Source organism: Squalius cephalus, assembly GCF_949319135.1.
Source record: "Squalius cephalus genome assembly, chromosome: 25".
Lineage (NCBI taxonomy): Eukaryota > Metazoa > Chordata > Actinopteri > Cypriniformes > Leuciscidae > Squalius > Squalius cephalus.
In genome coordinates this window covers 28,697,096-28,721,720 of record NC_137146.1, presented here as the reverse complement: position 1 = coordinate 28,721,720, position 24,625 = coordinate 28,697,096, and the positions used below count along the sequence as shown (strand labels likewise).

Below are 24,625 nucleotides of genomic sequence, written 5' to 3'. Positions count from 1 at the left end.
TAACCACTTTCTGCTTTGTGAAAGAGAGAGGGGTGTAAAAGAAACTAGAGCAATAAGAAACTGATGACTACAGTACTATTACTACAGTAATCCTTTCTATACATGACCCATATACAAATTTTCAACAAAAATAATGATTGTTTTCCAATAGGTTTCCTGAATACACTCCATGTCTGCCATTGGTCAGCCAATCAGTGAGTTCCACCGCAAACTCACGCTATTGGTTGAGTTGTTGCTATGCCAGGCAGGTCAGAATTCTTAAACAAACAGAGCAATGTTTTAAAAACACAACCAGAATAACATAGTGTATACTTTCCTGGGAAATCAACCTACAAATAGTTTACTTATAATTGCCTCTGCTTATTAGGATAGGAGAAAATATTTAAACATCAAGAAAAAAAAAATAAAAAATCACACTTCACCTTTGAAAGCAATAACAAACAGGAGATTGAGGGAAAACCCCAGTTCCTCATGGGAATTCCCTGGCTGAGAAACTCCACTTTCTGGCTTCCAGAAAACAACCCGTTCTAAAAGTGAATTACACTTCCTTATAAGGAAACAAGTCGGACTCGACTGTGGGCATTTCATCTGAAATATCATGACCACAGAATCAAAAACATTTTTGGTAAGAAAATATTATAATAGTTGAAACCACACCTGGCCAGCCGAGTAGTTGTATTAGTCACTAGTGTGAATATGCAGTTTTATAATGGTCAGTCTGTGAGAAAGTGAATCCAAATGTCTCCGGAGGAAAATGTGTGCTCAAGCCAGCTAACTCTGCAAATCATGTTTTATATTCTTCTCTATTTCGAGTCTGTCTGAAGAGATCCCACCCAATAGGCAAATCAAATAATGCCGTTCTCATGATATCAAGTCCAATAATCTGAAATGTGAAATTGAAAAAAACAACATATCATTATAATATATCTTGCTGGCAAGAACTCAAGTGTTATTACTACTTCTTATAATTCAGCCATGGGAAAGTCCTGGCATGTTAAAACCGGTTCATTTTGCCCAGAGTCCGTCTGTCAAGTATGGACCTCAGCTTAGATTTTTCACAGCTAATTAAATTTACAAAGAGTGTGTGTTTTATTACATCAGAGCCCGTGTGTGTGTGTGTGTGTTTGAAGGGACAGTTCTTGCCTTGCCCTCGGCCCGCATGGAAGGAAGCGGCAGAAATCGAATCTGTCTAAACCTAGTTCACGCTCACTGAAGCTTCTCATGCTAATTGCGTTGAATTAAACAAGCGTCAAACATGTCTGCTGGCTTCCTAAAGCTGTGACATTTGTGCTCATCCTAGCATGAGCTCATAACGCTGTTTCTTTTGTTTAGTGTGCTTGTAGTGAGTTACATATTCTGGTCCGTAAATAATAAAGCGTTGTGTAAAAATATTTTTCTCCATTCAGTCTATATTCTTGTCTCTTTCACCCTTCTCTTGCATATTAGGGCACAACAAAAATCCACAAATTGGTCAGTCATTAAAAGCACAACTGCTCTTGTGTATCTAAGGCTCAAGCACCATCTGGAGCGGGTTAGCCAGGAGGAACTAAGACGTTGAGTAGACAGATGCGCGATGGCCCAGTCAAAGCAAACACAAATGTGGGACGGCAGGTTTCGCAGGGCAAAGTTCTACTTCATTCATCAAACCACGGCTTTCCTCCCACCATCCCATCCCACGACACCTGGTTGCTCCGAAAGCTCCTCTAAAATTCCATTAACCACAGGTATAATTAATTCACATTTTCATGAAAATTGTATTACTGCCAGCTGAGAGATCTATAGGCTCCTCAAAGACCTCGCATTCATCACCCAATTTACCTGGCAGAATTAGCCAGCGTTATTTTTAGAACTTCTAAAGGTTTTTTTTTTTAATTTTTACAATTATGCATGAGCCTGAGTGGTGATTATCTACTTCTCTTCCAAAGAATTATGACCCAAACCAGTGTAATGGGGAGGATAAAAAAAAAAAAAACCCTAACGCAAAAGAGCTTCTTTCCTTCAAACACCTGATATAATACATTTGCACAATCCAATCGATTACGAAACCAAGTCTGGACCACTTTTTTTCCTTGCAATATGTCACATTATGCAAGTAAAATAGGTTATGAAAGTTGTTTAATCTGCTGCATTGTATGGCTGATTTTTGGAGAGAATGGTCAACCAGTCAAGAGGTCTGTTATCATAAAGTTCACGGTCATGTGTTATTGTTATTACTAGCCCAACACAATAAGACGACAATAACCTCACTGATGACAATGGAATATCCTGCCTGTCTTAGAAATGAACTTCCTCTGACATTCATTTATTATGAATGCAATGTTGCTTTTTTTCTGAATCTCTTTCACACCAGCATAAGAGCTTACTGTATGTAGCCTATCCTGCATACACCTGGATTCATTTAATTGCTAGAAAATGATATCAACGATGATATTTTAAACGCTTCAAGCTAATTACATGCAGGCACTGAAGATGGTTTAAAATCATAAGAATGTACCTAGCGCAGGTGTGATGCTAGCAGGGTGGCCTAGCTTGACACCAGCTCCGCAGGCTTTGTCAGTAGAGACTCTCATGTTAATTACAGTCCTACTGTCTAATTACTCATCAGCTGGCAGGAGAACAGCACCCGTCTCAAAATAGCAGCAGCTAATCCTTTAATTGAAGAGAGAAAAAATCTAAGCAAAACAATGGAGAGCGGACATAGCTACGTCTGCATGATCGTTAATAGAAAACATATGTAGATGACATGCGAAGGTAAATGCGTTGTTTCTGGAGTGACATTTCACCCCTAAATCTCCCTCTTTTTTGCTATTTCCCTCATTGCATTCAACCTTCCTAGATAATCGTACGCTCAAGAGCCCGTGAGGAATGTTTTTCTCAGAGGAAGTCTGTAATTAGCGCCTGCTTGATGGGAATTCCGACCTGTTTTTGTAGCAAAATGGGTCGGCGACTCGAGGCATTGGCACAGCAGATAAAAGTAAGAGGTTGGGGTGGTGTCTCAATCATTGTTTCCATCTACGGACCTGGCACATTCCCTCCTCACCTCCATCAATCAAGCTGACGGCTTCCTGTTGAACTAGCTGACACAAAACCTGGTTGGCATTCTTCAGTTCCAGACTTGAAAACATCGCCTTGTTGTTTTGAACGCTCTGCCCTCTTGTCAGAGATGCTTTAATGAACAAGATGAAGGTAAACATCCTCTCCAGTGAAGCTAAGGAGAAAAGCCTTCGCATCCCTGTGAATCAAGCCCTGATCAAGCCATTTAGCTGAACAGCAGGACAGGCGTATGCAGCAGGTTCATAAATGAACCACTGTGTATTCAAAGCACCATTGCATAAATGCAACAGCTGACGCGTTTCGGTAGACCTGTGGATGAGAATGAATGCGAGGCTGAGATTAATGAAACAGAACATGATTTATAATGAGCACCTTCTATTCAACCATTAGTAGGTAGACAGGAGCTTTCAACTATTGACAGTTGACTTTTTCCCAGATCAAAATGCATAATTCATAGAAGTGCTTTGATGCTTCTGGAGTGGATGAGCGTGCATTTATTGCATCACATGCAGTATGCAGTGCATTGATGTTAAAATATCCCAGTCTGTCTACCAAACAGGATCTGTTTTTGTTGTTGTGCCAGGCTCTCCATGGGACTGAAAATCTGCCATCCATAAGACCCTTAACAGTGTCTTTTGTTTTAGGTTACGGTTTTCTATAAATCGGAAGTCTTTCCCAGTGAGAGTCAAAATGTGTTGTACAGATGTAGGTATGTCACGCTTTAACACAGTCTTCCGATTGAAACCAGGCTGTCTCCATAAACATAGCACACTGGAAGTCTTCAGAGCCAGAATCCCATGTTCTGGAAGACTCTGGCCCTTTTTCATCCATCACATATCTGATAAAGACCTTAACGGACATTTGTTTGTCAGCATGATGGCACAAACTCTTGTAAATGGACAGAGAGAATAGTGGCCCGTGTAGCTTACTGGCTTAGCTGAAGATCTCCTGACCCTTGACTAATTATCAGCAGTGGCAAGCTGGGAGCATTAGACCCTGAATCTAATTTGAAACCGCATTAAGATGCATGACAAACGCTGTCTTTTTGACACCTTCTGTGTGGAGAAAAACCTGCTAGAATTGGGGATTTTTAACAAGGAAGAACAAGGCTTCTATGAATAATATAAGTGTCTGCTGTAAATTACATTTGAGAGTGTAAATGTAATAAATAATGAACTGATAATATGCGTTGGAGGACACAGGAGTGCGCGAGTTGTTAGATTGTGTTGCTTAATGGAAGCGAAATGAAGAATTCCACTCTTTTAATAACGCTTGTTATAATTAAACTCCTCCACAAGTGCTGGGCACGAGAGAGAGAGAATGAGCGCAGGACGTCTCCAAATTATAAATCATTCATCCTCGGCAGGGTTCCGCCTTTGTTCCCTTGGAAACAGATGTGTGGGGCTCAACTTTGACATCTGATTGGCGGAAAGGGATTTGCAGGGGCACGGCACATGAGGGCTGAAACAGAATACGTTTGATTTGCTGAAATTTCTCCTACCAAAAAGAGTACCCTTCCTCTAATCAATACCCTTTAGAGAATTCCAAGCGACTGCGAAATTGTGCTCTCTTCAGCTCGATACTGCACTGTGGGAGGCGAGTCATTTAGAGTTTCATTAATATCTGAAATGACTAAACAAGTTCAGCAAGCCAAGAGGGCGAAGAGACATTTGCAAAGTCTACTTAATTATCCTGAATAAAATATGAAGTGGCAACTGTGAAATGATGTGGAACCGATTGGTTTAGGTGCTAGAATATACATTTTCTAAATTTGATCTTTGAGACTCATTTGAGTCACAAATGCAGAATGTTTAACTTTTGAAGACTCTTGTACTGAGCACAATGAACTACACTAAGACTCCACCAGGATGTTCTCAACAGCATGTCAAAACCGCATGCCAAACATTGACAAATATACTGTCATCTGACGAACATGAGAATCCTTCAGTTGAAGTGATGGTCTGTAAAAAGAGTAGAGGCTAATTATCGACTGCTTCTCAGAGAACATCCTGGTGGAGTCTTAGTGTAGTTCATTGTGCTCTGTACAAGAGTCCCGAATCAATACCTTATTGACAGAGACTGGTAATCCATAAGCATAATGAGCCCATCTAAACAAAGAAGAACTTTGAAATATCATGATGATCAAGAACACTGGAGAAATCAACAGATAAAACGGCACAATCCTCATATTGATCAGTCTCAGCATTGTATCCTCAGGGCTCTGCTCTACAAAGCTATGGAAATTCTCCCTAAAAATGTGGGGCAGAATTTGCAGCCGCAAGGAGAGAACTTGTCTCCAGTTTCTTTGGGAAATACATACGTCTTGCTTCCACAGTGAAATGAAGAATTAAACATCACAGTTCCTCTTCTCTGTACCTTCCCCTAATTCAATTAGTCTCTGGTTTAGAACACGAGTTTTCAGAGACAATATTTTGATTGCAATAAGGAAAATCTGCTTAACAGACCTCCCCTAGCAAATATTTGGCCGCGGGTCACGTCTGTTATTAGCCTCCTGAGGAGTCTCTTTGGCCCAAGCTTTCCAAAGATTATAAAACAAGTCTGGGTTTTCAGGGTACCCTCGGGGTTTGGGTCGCAGAAAAGCCCCTAAGTGCAAGAAAAGGCCTGCAATCAACACAATAACTGCTGCCAAGAGTTTTTCACAGATTCATGCAACCGAAATAGACATTCACAAATAATCTGTTGTCCTAGAACATGTAACTGTAATTGTAACTGTGTGTGGCCACATTCCTTAGAACAGGCTTCAGGTTTCTCATTGTCTCTCGGACATTAAGATCATGTTAGATACATCTCATAGACAGATTTTGTTGAGGTTTCATGCATCTGTTGGCCGGGAAGACTCACTGGGGTTGGAGCGAACCAGTACATTTGGGTTTTAACATTCCATGGCTGTCGACCAAAGGGCAACATTCAACAGATGTTGCTGCTGGTCTTCAATAGAGAAAAGCAAGCCAGTGGCAAAAGCATCTGCAAGGCCGCCTGTTAGAGCTGAAGTTGAATTCAGCTAGACACAAAAATCATAAAAGTGTGGGGGAGTTTCAGAGCTTCTTCAAAAAAATATCACAGCAGAGTCTATTCTCTGCCAAGGACAAATCCCTCCTCCATTAATCATTCATAATAGACTGCTATCTACAGTATATGCATGTGAATCGTGCAGTACCTGAATCCATTCTTTGTTGGAGTCCTCTGCAGGGGTCCAACCATTCTCTGGGTTGTTGAGTCTAGAACGTTCTGGAGACCAGCTGGGGTTGTACTGGGATGAGGCCATGATTTGGTCAGAATGGATTTCCCCAGTTTCCAAACCCAAAGGCTCGGTACAGTCAAAGTCTGAAGAAATCACAGGGAGAAAGAGGGATGGGGGAGTTGTTGAAATGTCATTTCATGATCTAAATAAAGAATACATCAGATCCCGACACAAACTAAGGCCTTCCTCTTGGGAATGGGCCACTCAACAGCAAAGTACCACAGGTTTCCATCTCTTAGGACCAGAATAAAACACTTCTCACAGGAAAAGCACAATTTAATGGAAGCACAGTGGGAAGTGTACCACATTAAGACGCAAAGCTTTATTCATAAAACATTCAGTTTAAGCTCTTAAGTCCAGCAACAAGTAAAGTCATGAGGTTCATAAAAGAAAAGCCTTTGGAAGGTGCACAGTTAAATGGCACATGGGAAGGCCATTTCCCCAGCGTCAGCGTCAGAGACGGCCCTAGAATGTCTGTGTTTTTAGATGCCAGGAGATCAGGCTGTATATCACTCCACATGCCATGCCACCCAGGATAAGGGCATTACTGATTGTTTTGTGATGTTATGGGGCATGCTGGCCGTGTGTCTGAGACAAGCAAAGTTCACGCTTTGACCCCCGAGGGTCTTTATCCAGACACTTTGGCACAGAATTTAGGACTGTCAGACACCGGAGGATGGGGAAATGTTGAAGCTGAGGTGGGAGGTCACAGACACCAAACAAACACATATTTTAAGGAAATACATTGACACAGGGTGAGCTCATGTTCCCTAATATAACAGTGAAAGGTGCAAGAAGGTCAGATACACACATACTCAAACAGCACAGGCCAAACACATGTAGCAGATGGAGAAAGCATGTGTGTTAACTGGCCAGTAGTTTTATTTGTTCACTCACACTGAGCCATTAGCCCTGTTCTGAAAACATACTGTAGTGAGTCGCCTGCCCAGACAGCACTTGAAGGCATCGGATTAATGCTACTATGCCTATTAAAAATAGTAAGCATCACATTTATTCTTTGTAAATTAGCAAACTCAGCAGAGCAGTTTGACAAGCTCAGTGAAAAAAACCATCCAAGGTGGCGGCTGGGGTCGAGAGAACTGTTAATATACTGTAAATAAATATAACTATATGTGCAATTTAATTAAATATAGAAAAGTATCATTAAATAACAGGCAACTGTATCCATAGAAAATATACCATAGTAATAGATTCTGTTAAAATATTAAAGTCCCCCTGTAGTCAACAATTTCATCCCTTAAAACTCATCTTTCATCACCAAAATTACATTTCCTTGAAAAAAATTCTTTATGCCTTAAAATAGCTTGAATGTAACTCTACACCCTTGCCTTATTTAGTATACGGGTTCTATGAATATGCAAATTAGCCCCGCCTCCACTGCTCAGAGATCCACTCATTGACGATCAAACATTGACCTGATTGGCTACAAGGTTACACCACTAGGGGACTTTAACTTATTATAACAACCACTATTGTCAATTTATAAAGGTGTACTATAGTATTAGAGAATCACATTGTTAGCGTAGCAACGTGAGTTCATGCCAAACTCTATTAAAATCAAAAGGGAGTGTTGAGTCTTTTATGTGCTTCTCATGAATTTCTCTCTTTTACCCTTGAAACTACAGCTCAACTTAATCTTAACATGATTACTCATTCTCTAGTGCTCTGTTTTATCTCTCTATCTCTTCAAGCCATCTATCCTCTATCCACCCTTTTATTCTTTAGAACAATGACTGAAAACAACCAGATCGATCGTCTGATTACATCTGGTATCCGTCACTGTTTGGTCCCACTCGGCAGAGACCATAAATCTATGACGGTTCTCTGACAAAATCCTTCGCATAAAGACTTATTGCCAATGGCGATCTCCTTCCTTCCTGCAAAGCACAATGTATACTGGTAAACATGTCGAACTGCGAGAGAAGCTGCCACAGAATGTAAATTTATGAGGCCAATAAATAATTGATAGACTGCGACTGTTCAGCAAAGCCTCTGCTGAGAACACACCGAATGTGTTCTTGATCATGAGCCGGGACGGTACAGATGTATAGCAAGCTGAAATATAACATGGTACTGTACATCAGTTCACAGCATTAATGGCAATATGTACTTTATAATAGATACTATACGTATAAAAAAACAGCTGTTGATTCACAAGCTCTAATGTTGAAAAGGTATATTCTCACGAGAAGGTGACAAAAAGACAGATAGTGAAGGAGAAAGAAAGAAAAGTGTCTAGGGATAGATTTAAATGCATAGCATGATTGCAGGTGAGGGTTGATGGTGTGTTCTGAAATTAAATGCTTAGTCGGAGCATTTCTCAAATTGGGGTGAAGAGGTGAACCCTCTGGGTGAGCTGGTTTGGGGGAAAAAGAGAGTAATCCAACTTCCAAAAAGCAGGGCAGATGGGTCATGACTCTTAACACAATCACTTAATGAAAGAGAGCCACAGCTGAGAGGGACGTGGTGATTTAATAGCTTCCCGTGTTACATCATGTTGTATGAGCGTACACTGAATATGGGTTTCTACCCCACACAACAGAAGATGTTTCAATAACTTTATTTAAAGGCGTTTGGAACAAACATTCTCAAAATAAAGTTCTAACGTTGTTCAAATATCCTTTAACCTAAATGACTTCATCTCATGAGTGTAAAAAAAAAGTATATTAATTTCATGAATTACTTTGTGCACTTTCGACTTACCGTCAGGGACTGTCCTTTCCAGCACAGTGTAATTAGCGGAGAATCCCTCTTTTGCTATGGCACTATCTGTGGTGATTATCAAAGCCAAGATTCCAGTGTAGGATATGATCCGTCCAGGAGTATTCTGTCCACAGAATCTTCCAATGTATGGACCAACTGTGAAAAAGAGACAAAGAATTGAGAGAGCTTGATTAGATGCATTCAATAATCCACTATTCATGCCATTCCATCACAGCTGATACTGTAGTGTGTCAACGTCAAGGACAGTGACATTGGTTGATCTTGTATAACGGTGTTAATTGAACAAAACATTCTCCCTACAATTTTTTGTTGATGGAAATGAAAAGGGCATTGTCTGTTTTGTAAGTGTCTATGACCTTGTGTTTCTGTTTTCAGTGGCGATCATAAATTCCTGCACGTATTGTTCGTTCCAGGGCCACTCTGATGTGACTTCCCAGAAGCCACTTTAAAAGAAAAAAAAAATGTGTAGGAGTTGAAGGGGACATGAGAAAAAAAAAAAAAAATTGAAAAAAGAATTGAACACAACTAAGTCTGTAAATGGAGAGGTATGCAGTACATTCAGCTGAGAAAAGTACTGAAAAATAAGAAGGAAAAGTAGGCTCTCCAGGTTAAGTCCAGTTTTAAACTCTGGGTTAAGAAACATTTCAAACTTGCTAGAATGTAACGGTGTTGTTTGACAACAGATAACCAATCATAAATGGTCCCATTGCTTGCCTTATTAATTATTCATGAGCTTTGTACAGTACAGCGTTTTCGCATACTGGACTGTCTGATCAAAAATATTAACTTTGTAAAACTGCAAATAGCACAATAAACACAGTGTTTAAAATTATACAGTGTAAAATCTCTAATCCTGAATAAAAGGATTAATCACTGATCCATGCAAAATATGAACCGTGTAAAATATGAAAGATCCAGGATTATGTTAACCCAGGGTTAAAATTGACTACTAAAAATCGGTGCACTGTAAAAAGTGATCAGTTGGCTTAACTTAAAAAAAGTGAGGAAACCCGCTGCCTTAAAATTATTAAGTAAATAAAAAAATAAGTTGTGCAATTGTCAAATTCAACCTTTATTACTTAATTTTAAGGCAACAGGTTTCCTCACTTTTTTAAGATAAGTCAACAGATCACTTTTTACAGTGTATGACACAGGAGGAGTAATAAAACAAATATTGAAAACAAGTGAAATAAATAAAATAGTTCCATTTTCAAGGTTAGCTGTTTCCTTAAAGAGAAACATAGTGATTGGCTCTAAGAAGATGTCCATTACAGAGATTAAACAGAACTGCCAGCTTTGTGTGTGTGATTACATAAAACAGATCTACGGGTTTACATTAATCTTAATCTTCATAAGAATTCATACAATGGAGAAACAGGTGCATCCAAGTGTGTATAAATGTGTGCGCGCTTTGTGTGTGTGTGTGTTGGGTGTGGTGAAGCATCCGGATTATCTGCATGACTCAACAGAGCTATGAAATTTTAAAGAGCCTCTCCATGAATCCATCCAGCATGTCTGCTCTTGGAGGAGGAGGGGGTTTCATACACCCTCTGCCAGGCCGAGACTGCCTCAAAGTGGGCGGCCGGTGGGTGATGGAGGGGTGGAAGTCATTGAAGCTTCTGTCTCATGCCTTGCAGTCTTTCCACACTAATGCACTTATTGATTGGTGTGGCTCCACAGGTAATGCAGCTTGTGTCTGAACCGTAGAGAGGAGTTACACTGAGGCCCTAAGGCACCAGGGACTCCCCTTTAAAGTATTGTCTTCAACCTCCCTCTTGGCTCTTTCTCTTTCACCTTTTTATTGTAGATTTTTCAGCAGAGGCTGCTGAGTCTAAAATAAAGCTTGCAACCTTTATCCCAGGTTCTACACTTCCCTCAGGCCTATATTGAATCTGCTCTCACAAAAAGCACTAAAGATTTAGTGTAACCTTTCAAAAACACTTAGTTAAACAGACTTCCTTTTATCATAATTGTTGATCTATAGGTTCACAACCTATGTTCAGAAGAGATGCTGAAACAATTGTTTTTTAAAAAATTATAACTCATGAGAAAGCTCAGAAGGCTCGGCCTCGGATCAAAGGTGCCATTTGTTCACGGCTTCTCTCTTCCGTCAAGTCGATAATGAAGCGGAAACCGAATAAGACCTCTGGTCCTCGCAGACTTCCTTCCCACTTTGAGCTGGAATCTTCCTGTTGGGCTGCTGGGTTGTTTTTGCAGTTCAAATACACGCAAATACAAACTGTAATTATCTTGAAGAACTAAATATTTTTGGTGTTATGACAACAGTCTACATTCCAGAGTCCCTCACCCCGAACTACCCGAGACGAACTACAGTCTAATGTCCAGAGAGATGGAAAAAGAGAACAGCTATTAACGGGATAAAGAGATCCTACCGACATGTTCTCAGACACAACTGTGAATGTAAGAGTTTGTATGCAGAACCAAATATCTTATAGAAAATTGACCATGCTTATGAGAGTTTAGCTTGTGAAACACCATTGATCCATTGAAGTCAGGCCAATCCAAATCCAATGAAGTCAGGCATCTCGCCTAGAGATCCATGCATCTGACTTCTCTGCTAAAGGCCAAAGAAGAGACCCTTCCATCAACAGCCTGTTGTTGTCTGGGTAAGTACACTGTCAGAAATAGGAGTAGGAGTCCATCTCTGTCCCCAAGGTACAATCTACACTAACATACCCCATAGGGCTTATTATTGGACCTCAAGCTACATATATGTACCTTTTTGAGGGTCAAAAAGCATTAAAAGGTACATATATGTACCGTTTCTTTTAAAGGTTAAGGTACAATATTGTACCCTTGAGGGTACAGCCCCAGTGACAAGCCATTGTACCCCTAATGTACTTTATTTTCTGAGAGTATATTGAACTTCAACTGTTTGAAGATGTATGATATCTCAAATCATGTGGCTTGTTGAGGAAAGGTCTGCTATTACTTTCTACATAATCAGATTGACCATTTTCACCTGGCAGATAAAACTGGTGAAATATCAGAAATTTTACGTTTAGGGGTACAACATCCAGACAGCAACATAGTGTCGGCCGGCCAGATGTGGGCTGGATCTGGGTTGACACTATGTCGCTGTCTGGGACAGCTTGCCACTGGGACAGTACCCTTAAAGGGACAACTTTGTACCTGATTTACCCATAAAAGGTTAGTGCCCATAGTATTACCTCAAGGGTACATATTATATACTACGCTAAGGTACAAACATGCACCTTTTCAAAACATTTGTAACGCACCTTTTAGGTAAATCGGGTACAAAGTTGTTCCTTCAAGTGCACTGCTCCAGTGACCCCGTTGTACCCCTAAAGGTACAATTTCTTGACAGTCGAGCCGATTCCCTAGCATACACCTAGCATTCCCTAACATTCTGTTGATGCATTTTACATAGGCCACTCACATTTTCTTCAGAAAATGTCAAATCTATTTAAATAATATTCTTGTTATTTGATGTCATGTTCTGTTTCTATATTGATTTATCCGAGTATATTGTTGCCGGTCTTTTGAGAATAAATGGGCAAACATCATCCAACTAAATGATCTTTTGTTTCAGACATTCTGATTGTCTTGATTGTCAGACTCACCTCCAAAGAAACCGTCCCAAATCTCCAGGCGGTCGTAGCGGCAGGACACTCCAGTGGGAGGCTGTGTGTCCGGCTCCAGTTCGAAGCTCTCGAACTCCAGAACGATCTCCGACATCTTAGGAGCAAAGATCATGAATGTGCAGTCCAGGTTGTTGGGGTACTTTTCTGGAAAGCCGGGCGACTTGATGACTCCACTGCTGGAGGTGAAGTTCCTGGAGCATTCTGGACCTGAGGTAGAGGAAGGAAAAAGTTAGGATTTTCTTGTTTGTTCACAGAGGCAGATGGAGTAGGAGGGAAAAAACAAACATCGGAGGAGGAACACGGTGGTCTGTGTTGTTTTGCTCGATGATTGCATGGTTTATGGGCCGTGGTGGAGGCCCACCCTGCTCGGGATATGCTCTTTGCTTGGGTGTGTGGGCTAATGATGAAGACGAAACGAGACCAAAAAGAAAGTACATGCACATATGAGACTGCACTTATTAAATGTTTCATAGACAGTATGGTTGGTGCTTACATCAATGCAAGCAAGAAATAGCAAAATATGTCCATCGTGCTTTATATAACCACCCTTTAGAAATGTGCACACACACTTTTATATCGACAAGTCTAAACATTCACCCTGAACTCCTTGTGGACTAGCTTTGCTGATGCAGTGTTTTGTTGAAGTTCACACATACATCACTACTTTGCACTTACATGACGGCCGTTCGACTAAAGCTGTTGTGTGATGAATAGGCTCAGAGCTCTAAGAGTAAATACACTCTTGTTACAGGGTGATGCATATCGGATCACCTCTGGATCATCAACTCTGAAATGTCAACATTACGTTAGCACTGTACCTAATGTAGTGTGGAATCTCATGATTATTACCGCGGGTGCAAAAGTTTAAAGATCCTGAACCAGAACAGAGATGACAAATAATGAAGTCACTGTGGCTGAAAATCCTCATGTGCTTCCAAACCCATATCACTTGCTTTCTTAAATGGGACACAAAAGGATACGTTTTGAAGAATTTTCAAGCTGCTTGCTTGCATAAAAAACTGAACGGGATCTTCCAGGACGGCATCATAAAAGTAATTCACTCTTCTGAAGCCAGATCAAAATTTCACTGAAAATCTTGTTTGGACAGCCAAAATCACCTCTTACTTTTATTATGTGTGAAAGAGCTGCATGCACATTTTATTACACATCTCCTAATTTGCTCTATAAATTCATATGGGTTTTGACATGAGGGTGTGTAAATGACAACAGAATTATTTGGATGTTGAAGAGCTTTCTTTTTTGTGAATATTATTAGTGTCAGGGATATTCAGTTGCTCGTTTAGTTTCATTATCATGGACTTTTAGTTTGCTTCTCATTATATCCTGTTGTCTTTATTCATGTTTCCCATCATCATTAGTTACTATGGCAATTCATCCAATCATCACACCTGTTAGTCTTTTAGTTCGTTAACAGTGTGTATTTAAGTTCCTCGTTTCGCTGCCTCGATTGTTGGTAAGTTTGTTTGAGTAAATACTTTTATTTTTGAATTCATCTTTTTCTGTGGACCTTATTCACTGTGATCGTGACAATAAGGTGCATAATTTAATGTAATCAAAAGCTCTTCACGACCACATTCTACCACAAAACCGTTAACTGCTTCTTTTTATATGCTTTTTTATTTCTTTTCCATTTTTCCTGCATGTGCTCTAAAGAAAATGACCAGCACGGGAATTTGAAGCTAAAGTGAGCTGACGTTTAGTGTACTACTTGGTTGGTTTTTAAACAGCAGGACATAAATTCCACACTTTCAGTCCTTTCATTTCAGAGAATTCCAGACATTTCAAATGACATTTTCTTTCTTAAACTAGACAAATGAAGCTTAATGTGGCCTTTGGAATCCTACAGGCCTATACTTTAATCCATTGAAAACTGTTGTGCCAGCAATTACACGTGTGTGTGTGTGTGTGTGTAGAAGGCTTTCAACTTTCATCATATTTGTCTGATAGTGCTAGCTGATAGAAACACTGAATACTGTAGACTATTCTTAAAATAATCTTCTGACAGAGGAAAAAGTTCTGTGGCTGTTCCACGGGGAAGAAGCAATTGCATTTTCCTTTCGCAAGATAAGAACACATCTCTTCAGAACTATTTATATAAAATGCATATTATAACATTATTTTTTTTCAGTAAAGCAACCCTGAACATACTTAAAGCAAGCAAATGAAAGCAAATGAAAGCAAATGTTTCTACAGTACGTTTGCATGATTCCACGCATTTCTGATTTATGAACTGTATCAGAACTCAATTCACATTGCCACAAAAGTGCGCTGTTAGGGCTAACTGTCGTCGATGATTTTTCTTCTTTAGGTTTCTTAGGTGTAGGTGGAGCAACAATTTAAAAGAATCTGGGTAAGTTAGTAAAAGTTAGCTAAACTGTCAACACGGTCCTCTATGTGGATGCTAGAGAGTGGAAAATATAGAGAATTGTGGGTCCACTAGTACATTTCTCCGTCTGGCTGGAACTGTGTATCTTCGCTGCTGTTCGCTGTGACTGGCTTTGTAACGCACCACTGCTGTTTACAGATTGCTGTTCTAGGATTTGTGTGTATGTGTGCGCGCGTTTGTGATTATGCGTGTCTCATAAGGCTTCAGAGACGTGTTGCTATTGTCACTAACCACAAATGCTCCGCACATTCACATGTCCTTTGGTTTGTTTCTGCAGTTATTTGCAAATAGTAGGGAAAAAAAAAAACTTTACAAGAGAAAGGCTGCGGAAAGCTGAGATGAGAAACGGGAGGCTGTAAACTCAAGCCAAACAAATAAAGCTTTGTGAGAGCCATCCAACTTTCTCTCTCTCTCTCTCTCTCTTGGTTTCTTTCCCTCTCACAGCCACAAATACTTTCAAGTCGTTTTGAACTAAATTTACACTTAAACACCAGAATTTATGAGAGACTAGTGAAGTGGTATTGAAAAAACAACACAGGGTTGATTCATAGCAGCTAAGTGCTAATCCTGACATTAACGGCTAGCTTTTGTATAATTTATTTTGTTTTTCTGCACATAATGTATATACACAGGGCTTATCTATTCAATGTGGTGAAGTGGCCGAAGCCTCCGGCCTCTGTGGAATATTTGCTCAGTTTATTTTACAGGCCAGAGGCGATGCTTGTTAAAAAGATCACTTTCAGGTCTCGCTTTAGAGCAAACAAACCCAGCAAAGTGTCATAGATTTAACCCTCATGTTCTGCTGAGATTAACTTTACTGTTTTCACGGTTTGGTTCCCAGAGACCCCAATGATGTAGGCTATATCTAACATGTCTAAACATTTCTGAAATTTAGAAATGAGCCTTTTTTATTTATTCTTTTTATTTATAAGTTCCTCTCAGCTCCAGATATCACTGAAGCTGCCTCTGTTTGACCCTAAAGTAGAAACTATATATGTATCAGTGTTGTTATTGTTAACTAAAACTATAAAAAATAGTTCTGTTAATTGAATTAAAACTGAAAAGAAAATAATATATAATTATTACATGGAAAAAAAGTGGCAATTTTACTGTAAAAACTAATGCTCAAAATAATTATGTTTGAGTAGAGTAAACTTAAAATAAACAAATAAGTTCAATCAAATTCACTTTTATGAGTATTTAGAACTTTCTTTTTCTTGAGTTCACAAAACTGACACGTTTTAAGTAATCTGAATTGTATCATTATTTTGAGTTTTAAGAACTTGTTTATTTTAATTTAGAAAATTTTTAATTTAACTGGAACTATACTGGTATTTCTATTCCAAGACACTCGGACGGGAGAGTAAAGGCTCAAATCAAGTGTTATAGAATTATTATTGTGCAAGATTAATGAAGCAAGTTAGCATTTACTGAATTAGCTAAAGCTAACCAAGTATCCTGTACTAAAAATATTTAAGTTGAGATTACATGATAATTTTAAGTTAAATGTGTGAATGAGTTTACTCAAATATTTCAAGTTAAGAGCCATTAAAATGAATGAGTACAAAATACAAATTTTGCTTACTTGAACTGTTTGTGTGTGTATATATATATTACACACACAAAAAAATACAATATACAAATATACAATATACAAAAAAAAAATATATATATATATATATTTTTTTTTTTTTTTTTTTTGCCAACTTATTGGGATGTACAGTATAAAAATAATACAAAAATACACTGACTTGCATCCATTATGGTAACATTGTTTCTCCAAGGGTTCTCTGTAAATGTTAGTTTAGTTACACCGCACACAGTTTGGAAAACCTGAGCTGACACAGCTATGCTAACGCTACGATATTGGTGTTACTAGATCCCTCGGCATACGACAAAGTTTGTGTAACGCTGAAGCAGAAATGAAATGTCTTAAGGTGTTCTGGGTCTAGTGAGCTAATCGCTGTTGTTTATATTCCATATATCCGCAGGGAGAGTAATTAATCTGGACACACACATACTTTTCCTTGCCGTTTACCCCCGTGGCTACACTAAGACAGGTTAATGGGCACGATGAGAGTTTGAGAAGCAAAATTCAGCCACATTTTCCAACAAACATTAATCTGGAGACACAGCTGTGGGTTTACCCAGAACACACAAACACACATACAGTTGCTGACACATCATTTAGCCAGCCGGCACCGCTGACGGGTCCTCTCGAGATCCAGAACGGGCAACACACAGAAAGACAGTTTCTGCCTTGGATTTCATTAGCTCTGAGTGTTAATGTAGGGGGGGTTTATTTAGAAGACGGGCTCGTAGAAAGACAGGCTTGCTGTGCCAGATGTGACCTATGCCACTGGCCTGTTAAAAAGCAGCTAAACTTGTAAAAGACAACTAAACTGGACACAATGAACAAGCTGCCCTCCTCACGCAATCCTTGTCCTGCTGTGTTGACACAGGTGCCATCGTAAAGACGTTCAGATAACATCTCCATGATGAATGGCCTACTGTAGCTAGATTTTCACTTTACTTTAAGGAAGTGGCCATCCTGCTAATGACCAGCTATTTAAGTTACACACAACATTTTGTAAAACTCTAAAACATACCTATACACACATTTCACTGCAGTTTTCAGCTGAAATGAACACTAGTGGCGGTAACACACCAACAACTTTGACTCCTTTTCAGACAAATCAGGATTACAGAGAAAGATTATAGATTAATAAACACTTATTTTCATGTAGTTCCTTGGACAATACTATGTTACACTTTTACCATTGTGCATGATTTGTAAAGTAATACATTTTGAGGTTTGCATCACATAACCAGCTCCATATGTTTGGCTTTTCTGATGTAGTAAACTTGCTCTGTCGCTCACCTGATACACAACATTGCTCTTGTGATGTGAAGCGTTTGTGTACGAGTCCTGTGAAACACGAGTCACGATAAAAGACTGAAATGAGCAAAGTGTTTTTCCCTGACACATTTAGAGAAATCTTTTAGCATTAACCATTTAGCCCCGATTCATACTACAACCAACGTAAAAAAACATTGGCATATTCACGTTAATATGTTCTGTATAATACTTTTAGTGCCATATTTTACTTTGAAAGGACTGCAAAACATGCAGTTTTACACATTTTAACTAACTATAGGTAACATTGCAACTACATGTCAACTAACTCTCATTAGAGTATTAGACTGTTAGGTTAGGGTTCGGGTGAGTAGATTAAGTTGACATGTACTTGTAATGTTACATATAGCCAGTAGAATATCTGTTGAGGAGCATCAAATAAAGTCTTATCAGATATTAATCAGACGGTCTACTAATACTCTAATGACTGCTAGTTGACATGTAGTTAAAAGTAACTTATTATGAGTAGAATGTCTAAAGTGGACCATCAGATTATAGTGTTACCATTGCCATTCCTACAGACGCCATTTTGAGCGTTACGATTTCTCCCATTCCCTTTTCTGTTAGTGGTCCATCTCGTTTCCCCCCCCCCTGTGGAATCAGACTTCCATAGTCCCATCCTACGAAAGTAACTTACTTCTCCATCCTTCTATCCCACACCCACGCCTTCCACTCCACTTGCGGATCACTCTTCACACATGATGTGGCTCTGAAAATTGCAGAGCTGTTAACTAAAAACCCATGTCCCTTTCCACCCTCAGAAAGGCCATTTTAGGGATGCCAAGACAAGACAGGGTGACATGATAACTACAGACTCCTCTTTTTTACGGATGGGATGGGATACACAAGTTTCTAAAAAATCATCTAAAAGCCCCTTGTTAAGGATGGTGTGAGGGAACTCTGAGAGTGTGTGTTAGTGCTTGGGTGAGGCCTGATTGCATTCATAGATAGCAGCGGTGGAGAGATTCTCATCTCTTATCTTTCCTGTGTGTGTGTGTGTGTGTGTGTGTGTGTGTGTGCGTCTCTCAGCCTTTCTCGCCCTCTCTTCACCTCATCTCCTCTCCCTCACTTTCTTTGTCACCTTCACACTTTTTTCCTGAATAGATTCTTCCCTCCTTGTGTGTTCTCTGTTTATTCTCTCATTCTCTTATAGTGCTCACTTTAGCTCTCCTTTCTCATCTAAAATATCTCTCATTCTCTTTCTTTTGTTCTCCCTGTTTTTATCTATCTATCTATCTATCCATCCATCCATCCACTCCATCCATCCATCCATCCATCCATCCATCCATCCATCCATCCATCCATCCATCCATCCATCCATCCATCCACTTCCATCATCCATCCATCCATCCATCCATCCATCCATCCATCCATCCATCCATCCATTTCCATCCATCCATCCATCCATCCATCCATCCATCCATCCATCCACTTCCATCATCCATCCATCCATCCATCCATCCATCCATCCATCCATCCATCCACTTCCATCATCCATCCATCCATCCATCCATCCATCCATCCATCCATCCATCCATCCATCCACTAATGACCTATATTGCTTGCCAAAAAAAATGTGTATATAGTCAATACAATACTGACATCTTTTATCATATTGTTGTTCCTGACATTTTATAAAAGCAACAAGACACTTTAAATGCGTGTTAAAGTGCTTTAACCGTGGTTCAGTGGTTTCCTCACGGACAGGGTGGAGTAAAATCCCTGTAACGTACATTCTCTCATCTAATTGAGTTAAAAACATATAGAAGCAGCTGAAGTTGAAGATGCCTGTTCAGAAATCAGTTTAGCTATCCGAGAGCTCTAAAACACACAAAATACACTGTGTACCTTTAATTAGATATTCTGTTGTGCTTCTGGTTTAAACAATGCAGCCCACACACTGTGTGTGTGTGTGTGTGTGTGTGTGTGTGTGAAACCTGCTCTAATCCACATCCATATGCAGCGGCAGCAGCTTGAAATGAGTATTATCTCATTTTAAATGGTTGCATTCTTATAATCATCTCTCATTTCAATACCTGCACACCTGCTTCAACACCTGTGTGTAATCATTGCGTTTACTTGTATGTCATACACACACAGATCAGATGTTGTTGACAAGGCTTTTAAATCACTTTCCCTTTCTTTATTCACTGTTCGTCGGTTTCGCTATTGCTTTTCGCATTCTTTCCTTTGCTTGCTCGCTGTCCTTCTCGGTCTTCACTTGATAAGGTTGCCGTGTGCTTTGCAGAGTTTGCATAGACACAACAAATTCCCATGTCCTGGACTGCAAACATAACAGTGTTTGTTGTTCACACAGGCTCCCGTGGCCCACCCATCCTGATAAACAGGGCTTTCTGCAGGAACACACCCAGCACGGGCCGGAGAACCCTTGACACAGTCGATATGTTTCAGACGTCTTTGCTCTCTCCAGAGGAACCTTATTTCCAATCAGACACATCAAGAAGACGAGTTTAAGAAAACCAGCACTGAGATAATGGAATACTGTGGGAGACGTATTGATCTTATTGATGAGCCAAAGTGTGTGGGGGTGCTGTGTGTGTGTGTGTGTGTGTGTGTGTGTGTGTGTGTGGTGGGGGGAAGCCAGAGGAAAAGGTTTTGCTCCGAGGTTGCTCTTTTAAAGCTCAGGAGAATCTCAGTTTTATGAAGTATATCAACTTTGTCTCAAAAGTTTCTCCTGAAATTCCTTAAGGGAAAATTTCTTTAATATATTCAAATAAATAAATAAACACAGTGAATCAAAACCTATAATATGAATAAGTATAATTTGTCATATATATATATATATATATATATAAATGCTGTTCTTTTGACCTTTCTATTAATCATAAAATCCTAAAAAAATAAATGATTAGGGTTTCCACACAAATAGGAAGCAACACAACTGTTTTCAACATTGATTTACAACACTGATGATTATAATAAGAAACATTTCATCAGATCATCATATTAGAGTGATTTCTGAAGGATCATGTGACACTGAAGACTGAAGCAATGATGCTTTTTTATATATATTATAATTGAAAACAGTTAATTTAAATTGTAATAATATATCACAAAATTACTGTTTACTGTATTTTGATCAAATAAATGCAGCACTGATAAGCAGAAATATAAGAAAAACAACAGATTTGTCTATCTTGGAAAATCGAAATGATCACCATTTGTGATATTATTGACATTTCTAAATAATTCTCCATTTGCTCTCCTTGAATAACACTTGAGATAGATCATTTCTGTGGGAATGACTGCACACTAACGGACAATAAAGATGAAAATAACCCCCATCCATCTCATCCTGAGGTCACACTCGGGGTAACCCAGGGTCAGTGTTTGGCCATGATGTGTACGGCACCTGTCCCGAGGTTACGCACACACACACACACACACACACACTCTCGCTTTCTCTGAGTCTCTAGCCCTCCCTCGAACACGGGAAACAGATCTGAACAACAGGAAATTTCTGCTTATTGCCATGACATCTCCAGATAAGCCCAACGGTCCATCATTGTGTGTGTGTGTGTGTGTGTGTCTCTGTGGGCCAGACAATGGCAGAATGAGAGACCCTGAAGGTCTACAAGTCTGCGTTATCAACTGATCGTTTCTCCTCAGGCAACTCTCCCACTGGGACTGACAAAGAGAAAACAGAAAGTGGTCTCCTTCGCTTGTGCCTGTCCTTATATGGTTGTCGTACTCTCCTCCTGTAAATCCCTACCTTTATGTATCTTCCTTAAACAGTTATTGATGTTGAAGTAATATGGTAAATCTGATTGGATGATTCCCGGTTATTCGCCTGTGAGTTGTCATCACGTTCTCACTCACCCGTTTTGAAGATCTCGTAGCGGATGGAGAAGCCAGCGCCGTGAGTCTCGTAGTCAGACACAAACTTGATGAAGAGCTGGTTCCCAGAGGAGATCAAGGGAGACGGAGCGATCTTCCCACAATACTTCCCGACCAGCTGCCCGCTGTCATCCACCCCATCCCTCACTTCCACATAGTCATATCTGCACAGAGAGAGACAAACACACAGATTTGGTCATCTAAACTGTTAACAACAGTGTCAGTTCAGTTTCTTTCAATGAACCGGTTATGGATATTTTCACTTACATTTATAATATTATAAAGATTAAAAAAAAAAAAACACTTTAAAAAACAATGACTAGGTTGTAAACACCTGCTAAAGTTGTAAATAAAGTAGAACAATCATTATGTCTATGGGATGTCCCCACAAAGCATGACAACCCAACATGTATGGGTGTGTGTGTGTCTCTGTGAGTGTGTGTGTGTGTGAGTGTGTGAGTGTGAGTGTGTGTGTGTGAGAGAGAGAGAGAGAGAGAGAGAGAGAGAGAGAGAGAGAGAGAGAGAAAGAGTGTGTGTGTGTGTGCAAGTATGTGTGTGTGTGAGAGAGAGTGTTTATGTGTGTGCGAGTGTGAAAGAGAGTGTGAGTGTGTGTGTGTGCGCGAGTGTGAGAGAGATAGTGTGTCTGTGAGAGAGAGAGAGAGAGTGTGTGTGTGTGTGTGTGCGAGTGAGAGAGAGAGAGAGAGAGTGTGTACAAATTGCTCCATATGAATAACAGAAGATAGTAATACTCTTAGTTGACTTTGAATGTCGGTTTGACAATATTATATGAGTGGGACAGGTGTTGCCTCCACACACACACACACACACACACGCACACACACACACGCGCGCACATGCTTCACTTGTCCTCAAAATAGAATTTCAACCCTAAAGCTATTGGTTTGTGCCGCCACATAATTGAGTCGGCGACAGTTTGGAAGACTGTTGCACAAATGGCAGCACGTGCACACACAAAAACCCACGTGCACACACACACACACACGCTAATATTGTGTCTGTAATATAAGACGAGAGAGGGTGGGTGGTCCTGCCTCAGCTAGCGAGCGAGCGAGTGAGATGGGATGAAAAACTAAAGCTGATGTGAATTCTCCCTTGTTTTAAGTCTGTTTGTACAATACACTCTGATATACTGATATAATAATGGTGAATTTCAATTGGGGGTGTGCTCAGCGTGGAATATGATTGACAGCAGGGTCTTGTTTCCATGGCGTTTAATCACCCCTGACACCCGTAACCGCAGGATAGGCGGGAAGAAACGAGAGCAAAGCATCATGGGGAGTAGAACGGTCTTTCTTTTCAAAGAATTGCAGTTTGATTTCTCAAAGCATATTAGGGATGCAGAATCTCGCCCGTGCATAATATCATTTCATTATTTGAGAGGAGTATTAAAATATATATACATATATATTATGCATGTGCATAATACCCTAGATATGCAACAGAATCTTTCAGACATCTCCCTGCTCAAGAAAATGGTTTGTTCCACCTGCCACACATTACAGGAGGAAAAGTGTGAAAATTTAACGAAGGTATCGCAGACAGAATGTGTGTCTGTGTGTCAGCAAGTCCAGGGGGGTTATGGGAGGCGTTAAAATTGGGGCGCGTCTCATACTGTGCATTCAGTGATATAAAGGATGGTTTGTTTCACACCGTTGGGGGTGACGATACCGTATGTGTGCGAGTGGAAGGGACGGAATATGAGAAGCGTGCCGCTCTCTGAAATTGGGTCCCCTGAGGGGGCGGTAATGTAGAGATGACTTCACCCGTGTCTCTCCGCTTGGCTGGCCTGATGGAAGAGGCCTAGCACTCCATCAGTCACAGCAGAAGAGAGTGCCACGGATCTAATGCTACAAATACAATGAAAACACATTTAAACTGGCAGGTAAGGAAAGTCTCTGTGAAAATACCACACAACCAGGGCTTGACATTAACCTTTTTGCTCACCAGCCAAAGTTACTAGCCACTCAGCATTTCACTGGCCACAATTTTGACATCAATACCATGGGGAAAAACTGCCATATAGATATTTTTAATACTATCACATAATTTGGCAGCAGGAATATTAGGCTACTGTCACTTTAAGACCTGATGCACAGATCCATTATACTGTTACACGTGCGTTTAATTTCTCAACTGTTTACGTTCACTTAAAAACATAACTGAGTGTGTCTATGTGAAGATTCATCAAAACTGGCATTTTGACATTATTTTGTGTGTATTTGTCTGTTCAAGCGCAATAAGCAGCGAAACATAACTCAATTTAGTTCTGAGAGATGGCTTTATGTGCGTGTACTTTGGGTGTGAGCACTAAATCTGCGGGAATGAGAGAAATTATGCGCAATACACGCAATCCCACGACGAAATTCAAGCCCTGTAATAACAACAATATTCATCTGGAGCAAATGAATCGAGTGAGTGAGGAGAGGCGGGGTTGTGTGTAACTCACTGTCAGAGAGAAATAACAGCTGGTATCGTTTATCCATTCTGATATTTCAGACAACATTACATAGCACTTAGTTTGTTATTTCAGATGCCTTTTTAAAAGACTACAATTTAAAACTGTATATGTTCAACCTGCCAAAGTGGCTAGTAGAAGTGACTGTGTTACACGCCACTGCTGAAATAAAGGTTGGCGGGTGTTAATGTCAACCCCTCAAGAAACTATACGTTCATGCAAATAGGGAATGACGTAACTCGTATAAAAATGCAATTCATTAAAAATAGGACAATACAGA

The 24,625-nt window shown here is 39.9% G+C and overlaps 1 protein-coding gene across 7 annotated transcripts in view; it reads right to left on the bottom strand.

The window, feature by feature from the left end:
* The window catches only part of nrp1a (neuropilin 1a), a 72,491-nt gene that overhangs the window by 30,489 nt on the left and 17,377 nt on the right, over positions 1-24,625 (bottom strand). For all 7 annotated transcript variants that reach the window (XM_079863163.1, XM_079863166.1, XM_079863168.1 and 4 more), the window contains 4 exons: positions 21,852-22,033; positions 12,667-12,894; positions 9,041-9,196; positions 6,233-6,399 (listed from right to left, as the gene is read on the bottom strand). In XM_079863163.1, the coding sequence (XP_079719289.1) occupies positions 6,233-6,399; positions 9,041-9,196; positions 12,667-12,894; positions 21,852-22,033 (733 nt within the window). The remainder of the gene's footprint in view (positions 1-6,232; positions 6,400-9,040; positions 9,197-12,666; positions 12,895-21,851; positions 22,034-24,625) is intronic.